Source organism: Carettochelys insculpta, chromosome 14, assembly GCF_033958435.1.
Source record: "Carettochelys insculpta isolate YL-2023 chromosome 14, ASM3395843v1, whole genome shotgun sequence".
NCBI lineage: Eukaryota > Metazoa > Chordata > Testudines > Carettochelyidae > Carettochelys > Carettochelys insculpta.
Window position 1 is genome coordinate 23,633,318 of NC_134150.1, and position 12,039 is coordinate 23,645,356.

Consider the following 12,039-nt stretch of genomic DNA (forward strand, 5'->3'; position numbering starts at 1 on the left):
TTCAGAGCTTGCTACCTCCAGGGGAAAGTCTCCCTGGGTGGCTAAGATAGTTGGGGGGGGAATCACTTCAACTGCCCCCCACAATGAACCGCCCACACCCATAGCATGGGACCACTGGGGCTTGCAGCCACTGGCAGGAGGAAGTCTACCCTAGCGGCTAAGTACTTGGCGACTTGCTGCTGCTGGCAGGGAGGCGTCTCCCCCGGTGCCTAAGATAGTTAGGGGGACCACTTCAACTGCTCCTCCACTGAAACTGCTGCCCCTACACCCCTAGCTAGTGGTGCTTGCAGCCCCAGCGACTAAGACAGTAGGATGTACTACTTCAGCGACTTCAACATTCCAACTGGCTCTGCAGCCACAGACCACAGCACCCACCTCAAAGCCAAAAATATTTTCGGGAGCTTGCTGTTCATTGCTGACACCTGCTGTTCTGATATTTCTGTTATAAAATCTTTTTGCTAACATTTCCTTTCTCCCTTCATGCTTTGACTCCCTCAGAAACACAGGAGGGGGCTGGTTGAGATTCCTGTTTCCATTATAAGTTCAGTGTACAATATTTCACTGCCATCACCCAAGTTGGCAATGACTGTGTAGCGAAGAGAAAAGTCAAAAATCTTTTCTCCTAAACTTTTCTATCCTCTTTCTTCAAACTTTGAGAATACAGTACAGGTCCCTGTAATATTGTCAGCAATTGGATGCAATAATGGAAGGGGGGACACCCAGTGGACGGCCAGTTGAGAATTCAGCTACAGAAGGAAGAAACTTCTGTTAGCTTTTTTGCCATATCTGTGGATACCCTACTTTTCCTTCCTTCCAACCAGAAAAATGGATGTTTGCTTACCATGGGAGAGGACTGAGTAAAATGCAATGTGCGAAGATGATGTCAAAGATCAGTGAGCACACCCAGGATGCTAAATGGATGAGCAAACTGTGGGATAAGTTCCCACCATGCACTACTGCAACAGTCCATGTTTGGCAATTGAGCGTGGCAGCAATAAAGTCAACTTTGTGAGGTGCACGTGGGGAGGTGAGGATGGTCAAAATGGAACTTACAAATTCCACAATTACAAACTTGATATTAATAAATTCAAATTTATCTCATAGTGTAGATACAGCCTCAGTGATCTAAAACTTAAAAGGTCTGTGTCCCATAACCAATACCCTCTGTCACTGATACTTTTTGAAAAGCTTTTCAACAAAACATTTACCGTTTGCGTAGTGACCTTAGCCACACAAGAAATCTGAGAAGAATCTGATGGGAATTTTAAAATATTAATTGTGAATTAAATATTGAAACCAAAAAGTGACAGAGGTGGGGAAGCTGAAATCTTCGGAACAGCACTGACAAGATTATACCAAATTGTGAAGAATAGTCCAGAGAGATGAATTAATATCACAAGCATATTTGTATTTTTTCATTTAGGGCCTTACCTTGACAGTCCTTATACAAACAATACTTTCAATGACTCTAAGACTGCAGATTCAATACGTCCAATGACTCCAAGATCGCACCCTTAATAAAGAACTACTTTTATTATGAAATTTACAGCCCTCTAAACATGTATCACTTTTCTGGATTCTCTTCAATTTGAAGTGTACCGTTTAATAAAGATCTGAAGATGCATCTGTCACTTTCCTAGTTCTGTATCTTATTAGTTATATCTGACATTTAAAAAAATAAAAGAGATAGTAAAATTCTGCAATATAAGTTTCTTCACCTGTAGCCATTAAGAGTGTCAATACATGTCCCACCATTGAGACAAGGGTTGTGGGGGTAAGAGGCACAAGACTGATGAACTCGGTCTCTAGCTGAGCAGGTGCAAACTGCACTGATAGTGATTGTTATGGAGACAAGTGAAACGTTCCCAGCATCCACCACTGTTGGGATGTCACCCTCTGTAAAGTAGGTTGTACAGCCACTGCCACCATGACAGTCTGTTCTCCCACATTCATCTCCATCAATCTGTGAAATGTTCACTTTTAAAGCTGATTGGATCTAAGAGGAAACACAGAACAACAAATAACCAGTCTGTCCTGATTTCATCCGATCCTTCAGTTCTGAAAATTCATGCACTCAAACTTTATGGAATACTTTAATTTCACGAAATTGGTTATTAACAGCCTAGGCTTTGTGAGTGACTGAAAGGAAATTATGTTATATATTCAGTGTGTGTGAAAGTTTACAGAAGCAATATTTCCTAGAATTCAATGCAGTACAAGCTTTGTTACTCAGGGTTGCCAGTTACTCAAGCTTTCCCATCCAGTGCAGAAATGTTTAAGAAATGAAATAACCTTACTGAACACTATGCCTTTTAACACTATTACCATATACAAAACTGTAATTTCCCTACTGCCTCAGGGCCAACAAACGTGACTTCCACAAATGCTGGAAAATAACTTCCAGAATTTTTCTGGCTAACTGAAGGGGGAATTGTATTGCTGTCTACGGAAGACACTGCTTGATAGAGCTTCCCAGATATTAAAGTACCGGCTAACAAAGCTTTTACTATAACTGTTATCCCTGACAGCCAACGCAGTAGCCATTCTCAACTCTTAATGATATTTCTAAGGCATAAGAAGGAGTGCTAGACTGGCAGAGGCCTGAGGCCAGAGTGCAAGGGCTTTGAATCTGCCTAATGGCGCCCCTTTCCACTTTTGCACACCCACAAAGAGCCAGGAAAATTCCAAGTTCAATTTTCTACTGATACTGTTAATTCCTCTTACTATAAGTCATACTTCACTCCCCCAATCCAAAAGCATGGCCTGACTGGGCGTGTGCACACCTGAGGTGCATTCAGGATTGCTCAGTACCCCGGGGGGAGTGAACATGGCTTGCTACACTGGTAAGTTTTGGTCGTGCATCCTAGCTGTGTGCTGACTTGCTTGGCACACCACCACCACATCCACATTTACCTCCCATCAGCTCTGCCAGAAGATGCAGCAATCTTCACGCTGTGCAAAGTATTGTGGGATTGCTCTGCACGGGATCTCATTTGTCATTTAGGTATTTATTGTTTAGATTCAGGAACGATGCAACACAGAGCGAGCAGCCCCAGCTCATGCAGCTCTCTAACTGCACTGCTCTGAGGGTGAGAGGGCGGGACTGCCCCCACGTTCCCTGGCAGGAAGTGGAGTTCCAAGGTTAGAGAGCTGCATGAGCTGGGGCTGACTGGCTGCACCTTCTCCACCATTTCAGGTGACTAGGTGGCAGGAGGGACTGATCCCTGCTGGCAATGCCAGTCCCCCCAGCTCTGCTAGTCCTCCTGAGCTGCCTAGGTTACGGGTAGAGGCAGGGCACGAAAGCAGTGGGTAGAAGGTGGAGCAAATGTGGGTAGGGGACAGGCAAAGGCTGGGAGAGGTGGGTCCTGGCATACAGGGAGGTTGTCATATCCCTTCCCCAGACTGGAGGGGGACACGTGGCCATGGCCTCCTGGTTCTCCTCACTTCTGTTTGGATTACTCAACTTCATTTAGTTACTCCAGATTTACATCACTGCAAAGATAGAATGAAGCCCTTAGTGTCAAGGGTATAATGCTGTGGTCCAAATCCTTAAGCTTTTCACGCACTTGTGGGAAGTCAAAACCTGTAACTCAGTACCAAAAGACTTCTTCACAGAGAGGCATCATGTAGAGGCCAAAACTGAGATTGGGACCCTAGAGTATCAAACACTACACAACACAGGCTGTGTCCTAAAAAACTAATGGTTTAAATTGACAAGACAGGCAAATGGTTGGTGGCAATCAAAGGTACAGAGCCATGAAGAGACCTGCCTGAGCTCACACTGCTGATAATGGTAGACCTCTGGATCTTATCCAGTTTGCTATGCATTGGACAATGTTATCTCCAAGTCAATAAATCAAACCAATTATTCAATTGTATTATTGCAAGACTTTGACATAAATGAGGAGCTTTGGAACAGGGCAGGACAAGAACCACTTGACATTCAAATGAAGAGAAGAAAGTAGAGATGGCTAGGGCACACTCTCAGAAAGCCATCATCTAGCATAGTCTTTCAAACTCTCAAATGGAACCCCGAAAGAAAACACAAAAGAGGAAGATCTCAGACAAGGAGAAGATCTACTGAGACTGAAGGACAACAACTGAGGTACTCCTAGAATCAGCTAGAAGTTTTGTCCAGAGGCAGACTTATAAATGACCTACTCTCCACTCAGAGTACAAGTGTTTAAGTCAAGTAAGTCAATTATTGTAGCACCAAAGAGCCTCAGTCATAAACCAGAACTTCATTGTGATAGGCACAGAACAAAACAAAAACCCCAGGCCCTCTTCAGCAATAACGGATGCATACAACTAAATAGGGGAGCAAAAGGAAACAAAGAGACAATATAGTCAGCAACAGTGACTGGAGGGTTTTGAAAGACAATAAGTTAGTTTTCTTTATGTTTACAGGGAGTTTGTCTCAGGCATGAGGGGCAGCATTTTAACTCCATGCACTGACCAGAGGCAGCCTTTTGTTACTGAATTAGAAGTTTCGTCCTTTCCACCAGTGCATGAAAAGCTTCGAGATTTGGACTAGCATGTCAGAACCTTGACACTAAGGGCTTCATTCTACCTCTCACAAGCATGAAAATCAGAAGTAACTCCATGAAATTAATGGAGTTTGCTGATGTAAAACTAGCATGAGCTCAGACTTTGGGCCTTCTAATTTTATATTTAATAAACTATTACTTATAGTGGTACAATATATGAAAAAGTTTAACACTTTTAAAATAAATAAAACCTTCCATTCTCTTTCTTTTCTTTCTGTTTACTAGTGCCTTCATTTCAATCTACAACTCTTTTGTCGACTACTATGACTAATTTTCAATATGGACTCAAATATCATGACACATATTGAAAAGAGTTTGAATTACACCACACAGTAAGATGATGTATCCTGTCAATGTAGTTACGGGCCATGTTGTCTACATGTAGTGCTGTTAGTGGAAATTCTGTATTAAAAAGATTTAGATGGTTTTACAAAAACCTATGGACAGCCATGGTTCCTCTCAACTACTCGCATGGATGTCTCCGGTGGTACGCCAAGAACAGTTATCATAAAGCTATATCCAAAGGAGTGTAACAAATAAATACGTTTCATCATTTATTTATTTATTTACAATTTTAATGAAGTATTCTAGTGCTAACTACACATTTTCTATGTTTATAATTAACAGAAACATATCTACAAAAGATAACAGAGGAATTTGATATTTATGTTTTGGTTCTGTAAGTATAGAAAATTGGTGATTAGTCATTAGAGCTATTCATTAAACTGTGAAAGGTGATAAATAATTAATAGAAATGCCATTTCCTCAGTAAAAGATGTGAAGCAAAAATTATCCTCTTGTTATCACTATGATGAATCATCCCACTACGTATTATGAAGCAGGGTTTATTTGAAATCACTGTAACTTTCCACATTATCATTGTAATTGCTCTATAAATATGCAAAAGAAACAGCAGTTATTTTGCAAGAATAGTATCTGCCTTTCTGATTCAGTGACCTTGACCATTTGGAGGATTTTAATACTCTATATTATTGTTTAGCAGACAATAAAATTACATACTTCGCAGTCTGATAAAAGTTGGGCAGATGGAAAGTTATGATTACCGCTCCTGACTGGCTAAGAAGGACACAGAACCTGTTATCATTGATATCCCCTCGTATCTCCAGCTCTCCTGCCTTCCCCATTTGTCTCCTCTTCCCTCTTGTACCTTGTCTTTTACATCATATACTCTTTGCAGCAGGGACTGTTATTTACTATGTGCTTGTTCAGCAGCTGGCACACGGTGGCTTCTTAGTCACCAAGGCCAGACGGGACCCCTATATTATGTCACCTGACCCCACTCTACAACGCAGGCCATAGAACGGGGTCAGCAACCCCCAGAACGCATGCCAAGAGTGATACATGAACCGGTTTCTATCAGCAGGTGAGGTGGGAGCTCAGCCCTGCCTCTCCTCCTCCATGCAGCCATGAGCTTCCTCAAAGCCAGGCCACCTGTGAGTTAACAAAAGACCAGCTAAAGCTACCAACCACCGCCTCAGTGCTAAAGCTCTGCGTCATAATTTATTTATTAATGAAGCTGTTGTAAGTAGGACTATTAGTGACTTTAAAAAGTATCACCGGGACTTGGACTGTACATAGAGGTCAAAAGGTCAAATTTCAGCGCTCTGCCTTGGAAAGGCTGCTCACCCCTGCCATAGAATTTACTTCCCCAAATAATTCCAGAGCAGATCTTGTAGGGGAAAAAAATATTTTCATTTTAAAATTGCCAGTGAGGGAGAAACCACCACAACCCCTAGCAAACAGTTAGGCCATGTCTACACAGCTGTCGAGCACAGCACTGCTGCCTGCAGTGTTATGCTAATGGCAGGTCACGAAATTGCAAATGGAGGACCATTCAGGAATAATGGACTGGAGACAGACAGGGGCTTAGCCAGCAGAGGCACGTCCACATTGCCTCTATACTGCTGGCATGTGCCATGCCGATAACAAACTTTCAAGCAGGTATGCTAATTAGCTGTGCAACTTTGCAAATGGTCCTCCATTTGCAATTTCGTGACTTGTCATAAGCATAGCGCTACCAGCAGCAGCACTGTTCTAAACGGCCATACAGACATGGCCTTCCAATAACCATTACTGTTTAAAAACTACACCTTATTTCCAGTTTGAATGTATCTAGCTTTGACTTCTAGCCACTGCATTGTGTTATACCCTTCTCTGCTAGATTGAAGAGCTCATAATCAAATATTTGTTCCCCATGTAGGTATTTATAGATTCTGATCACAATATCCTTTAACTTTCTTTGTTAAACTAAATAGATTGAGCTCCATGAATGTGTCTGTATAAAGCAGGTTTATAATCCTTTTTCCTTCTTATAGCCTTCTGTGAACTCTTTCTAATTTATCAACACCCTTCTGGAACTATGAACGCCAAAACTGGAAAAAAAGTCAGCTGTGGTGCCATATTCTGAGATAAAATAACTTCTCTTCTTCTACTTGTCAACGCCCACTATTTATGCATGCAACAACTGCATTAGCTCTTTTGACCATAGCATTACAACTACAGCTCACGTTCAGGTGATTATTCATGATGATCCCCCAATCTTTTCCAAGAACACTGCCTCTGTGACATCTTGCACGTATGGCCTACAACCTCTCTTCCTAGGTGTACTATTTATCCATATTAAAACACATATTGCTTGCTTACACCCACATTCCCAAGCCATCTAAGATGGCAGCTCAGAATTAGTGACCATCTTCTTCATTATTTACCACTTCCTCAAACTTTATCAGTGATGATTTTATGTTTTCTTCCAGATAATTGAGAACAATGTTAAGTAGCATGGGGCCCGTGAGTCCCCACACCCATTCAGTGATAAGTCCCCATTTACAATTACATTTTGAGACCTATCAGTTACCCACTTTAATCGTTTTAATATGTTCCATTTTAATTTTATATCATTGTACTTTTCTAATCAATATGTCAAGAGGAAACATCAAATGCCTTACAAAAGCCTAAGTATATTACACGAACTATAATCATCAACCCAACTTGCAATCTCACAAAAATATCAAATTAGCTAGACAGGAGGTATTTTCCACAAACCCATCTTGATTGACTTAAGTTTTTCAATCTTCCTTGTAACTCTTGATAAATCAAGTTCCGTATCGGTTGCTCCACTATTTTGCCTCAGATTGACGTCAGACTGACAGGGATGTAACTGCATCATTCATCCCATGTACCCATTTTAAATATTAACATTTTTAAATATTTTAGTTGGCCTCTGGGAAATACTACAAAGAACATGTGAAACAGTAATAACAAAGTTTTTATACGCACATGCAAAAATCACACTAAACTGACCAAAATGCTATGAATTGGAAGAGAAGGCTGCCTTTTCTTGACTCAGCTCAAAAGTGAGCTGAAGTGGAACACTGTATAAAAGGGATTTATGAGATGAAGAAAATCAAAATTATGATAAAAATGTGTATAACATTTCAAGTTGAGCTTATGCTCATATATTTGTTAGTCTATAAGTCGCCACATGACCCCTCATTGCTTTTGCAGATCCAGACTCACACGGCTGCCCCTCTGATACATAACATTTCAAGTGAAGACAAAACTGAACAACAAGTGGGCCTGGTATACTCTTCCATAGTGTGGTTGTGTCAGTATATATAAGGCTAGGACAGTTAGTGTATACATATACACACCTCCTTCATGTTGAGTTCACTGAATTAAAACTGGGCACATACCTTGTTTTTAAATGCTGCCATTTCACCATGCAATTTCTCTGGTCTGTAATATGAAGAGTCACCATGAACTGCAAATCTCAAGCTTGTCTGTCTTCCATCAACATTCATCACGCTGAAAATAGTGATATCACTAAGACGAGCTGAGAAGATTTCTGCCAGTAAGTCCTTAAATTTGTCCTGTCTGCTATTCCCATGATCATCTTTCCTTATAAACTCCTCCGCTGTGACATCTGAGTTGGGGATTCATAAGTACAATACACCAAAATGAAATACCTGCAGAGCTCTGGTTTCTCTCTCAACTCACCCCAACCCACAAGCACTAGAAACATTTTTCAAGTCATATACTCACATCTAAGTAACAGCTTTTCAAACACAGCAGAAACCAAGTTCCAACAGCAGATAAAACTGACCTGCCAGACGTACAGTGGCTGAATGGCGTATGGCTTCACTTTCCAGCTCTTTGACATGGATCCGTACTGTAGATATTACATCTGGCCAGACTCCATCTGCCACTCTGATTCTTAAGTTGTATGTCCCCTGAGGAGCATTATCCACCATTACCAGTGAGCCAGTTCTTTGATTTAATCTGAAATGCCTAGAAATAAAGCCCCAAACTATGAAAAGTCTTATTAGTCAACCCAGAAACATCCCCTACTCATCACTGATTTGGTCTTTTTCAGCATACATTCTACTACATGAGGGCTTGACTGAGCAACACAATGTGACTTCATAGGATACAGAAGCCCTAGAGAGTTGCTATGGATACTTCATGGTCAGCTGACCTATCTGATGGGTACCAGAGACCAAGCTCTGCACTAGAGAGTTGTAGAGGCGCTTGGGGACTGTTCAGGAAAATGAATAGCTTTTCTTAAATTCCCAAACCCATGGGCTTCCCATTCCTGCCCCAGAGCATGCATTCTACAAGAATTAGTATAGCCCTGTGATTCAACCTCAGGAATACCCTCTTCCACAGGTCCCAGTGATGAGTAGGGAGGAATGATAAGAGGAGACAGAAAACTGTCTAATCCCATACTGGTGCCTGAGACCTTCCAAGAGAGATCTCTTGTACCACACCCATAAGCTATAATGAAGGGGGCAGTTTTGAGTGGCTATTGAGGTATACTATGGCCAGATAACTACCACATAATAACTACTACTTATGACTTAGTGTTCCGCAATGGCTGCTGATAGGCAGAAGCTCTAGTGGCAACTCCAGGCTTGCTAAGGCTTTAACATCTTTTCTAGACAAAACAAGGCTTATTTGTTTTTATTTTGAGATGAAGCTTTACATTACACAACCATATTTCTTCATATGGCACCCCACATTTTGTGATGTGGGCAGATGAACTGGTGTGGCATAGGGGCCCAGTTCAACACCAGCATGAACAAAAACAACTACAAAAAGTTAGGGGTGAAGTTACGTGTAGGAGGAGATCATTCAAATGATTTTTACCTGCTTTATTCTACTTTGTGCTCATACTAGATGTCTTTACATGATCAAAAACAAATTGACTGTAACATTGGGGGACTTGCAATAAATGTGGAACCTATTTTTAACTTGGGTTTAATACAAATCACATCCTTAATGCCTATGGAAATCAAAGGAAAGCTCTTCTTGAAAATCAATGGACTTCTATTATGTGAGATCTGTACACCAATTCCTTGAAACTAATTATCTAAAGGAAAAAGAATATTCAGCAGGTACATTGCCTGTGGCATGAGATAAACTTGGATTTTACACACACAACATACACAGAGAAATCTCATAGTGAAGAAAATAATAACAGAAGCATAAATATGAAATATTACTCATTTTGACACAAATATAATTCTCACTTGAGCATCCTTCCTTCAGAGAGAAATGTTTTATTGTCCCAGTCATCTTGATCTGGTACAAACACTTTCCCAAGCACTGTTGTTGACCATTTCCCTGTTGAGATAAATTATAACAAATCTGCATTTAATTTTTGTTTTTCAAAGTCTTTTTATTCCACTGCATTCATTACTGCGTTTATTACAGTCTCAGAGAGGTCGCCATGTTAGTCTGTATCTTCACAAAACAAAACAAAAAGCAGCCCTGTAGCACCTTGAAGACTAACAGTATTATTTATTAGGTAGTAAGCCTTCATGGGACCGACCCACTTCTTCAGATCTGGAGAATCCTAATAACTGAGAGGGAGAGAATTTAAAGACAAAAGTACAGAAATAAAAAGAAAAGAAAAAAATTTGATGGATCAGCTAAACATGGCAGAAAGAAATGGGGAGAAGGGAGGAGAAAAAATCCTCTACAAGTATCTATTAAGTTAAGTGGGATGGCTGCAGTCACTTTAAGTATCAAAGGTGGGGAAATTGTCCTTCTAATGCATGAGATAATTGGTATCTTTGTTGAGTCCACATTGACAGATATGAAACTTGAAAATAAATTCCAATTCAGATGTCTCTCTTTATAATCTAATGTTAAAAGCTTGTTGTTTTAGGAAGGAAACCAGTAAGTGTTGAATGCTGTGTACCATTAAATTGAAATGCAGACCTATCAATTTATGTGTATTCAGATTCCTAATGTCTGATTTATGTCCATTCATTTTTTTGCAAAGTGATTGTCCATTTTATCCAATATACCTGGCAGAGGGGCATTGCTGGCATATATCACATTAGAGGAAGTGCAGGAATATGACCGTGATCCTGTAACTGACATGGTTAGGCCTGGTGATGGTGTCTCCATTGTAAATATTCGGACAAAGCTGGCAACAGGGTTTGTTGCAAGGAAGGTTTCCTGGATTAGTATTTCTGTGTGTGGTGTGGTTACTACTGAGAATTTTCCTGAGGTTGGGCGGCTGTGTGTAGGAAATAACAGGCCTGTCACCTAGGGCCTGTGCAAGTGCAGCACCATGTGCCAGTATAGGCTGCAGATGGTCAATAATGTGCTGAAGGGGTTTGAGTTGGGGGCTATGAGTGATAAGTGGTGTTCTGTTATTAACTTTCTTGGGCCCATGTAGAAGTAGCTGGTTTTTGGGTATTTGTCTGGCCCTGTCAATCTGTTTCTTTACTTCTTCCAGTAGGTAATTAAGTTTTACAAATGCTTGGTAGAGATCTTGAGGTTTCTGATCTCTGTCAGTAGGATTGGAGCAGATGCGACTGTATCTTAGAGCTTGACTATAAATGATGGATCGTGTGATGTATTGGACAATTCTCTCCCCCTCAGCTAGCAGCTATCAGGATTCTCCGGATCTGAAGAAGTGGGTCTGTCCCACGAAAGTTCATCACTTTATAATGTTTGTCTTGAAGGTGCTTTTTTTGTTTTGCATTTATCATGTTTACATTCCTGTTTGATTATGGTGAAGGTAATGATCCAAAGCTCATTAAAAGCCTATAGTGTGAGCTCTCCTCGAAGTGTCCTGGAAAGCTGGGCAAAGATCACAGACACTGTGAGAAGGAGGAAAAAACCCCTGTAAATAATCAGTCAAAATAAATAAGATCATAAATCTATATAAACTGATGTTTGAGACAAAATGTTACTAAAGCAGAGGCCAGAGACCCAGATGCTCCAGTCTGGGGAAGCCAATTTGCACTGCATCAGCAGCAACATCTGCATATAAAGCCATGCCAGCCACCCTAGTATGTATTCTGTAGCACAAGAGAACCAGAGTACAGCGCTCTCTGAGCATACTTAATTCAATGTAAAATGGTTTTCTTTATATATTGGACCTCCTGCTACAAATACTCAACAGGCATGCTGGCACTGTAACTCTAACATAGATAGCCAGTTAAATTGTGCCTCA

The 12,039-nt window shown here is 40.8% G+C and overlaps 1 protein-coding gene across 1 annotated transcript in view; it reads right to left on the bottom strand.

Moving 5' to 3' along the window:
• LOC142020714 (neural-cadherin-like) overlaps positions 1–12,039 on the bottom strand; it is a 123,156-nt gene that overhangs the window by 35,518 nt on the left and 75,599 nt on the right. The window contains exons 19-22 of the mRNA XM_075008822.1: positions 10,097–10,190; positions 8,671–8,855; positions 8,261–8,490; positions 1,719–1,996 (exon numbers count right to left, since the gene is read on the bottom strand). Of these exons, the coding sequence (XP_074864923.1) occupies positions 1,719–1,996; positions 8,261–8,490; positions 8,671–8,855; positions 10,097–10,190 (787 nt within the window). The remainder of the gene's footprint in view (positions 1–1,718; positions 1,997–8,260; positions 8,491–8,670; positions 8,856–10,096; positions 10,191–12,039) is intronic.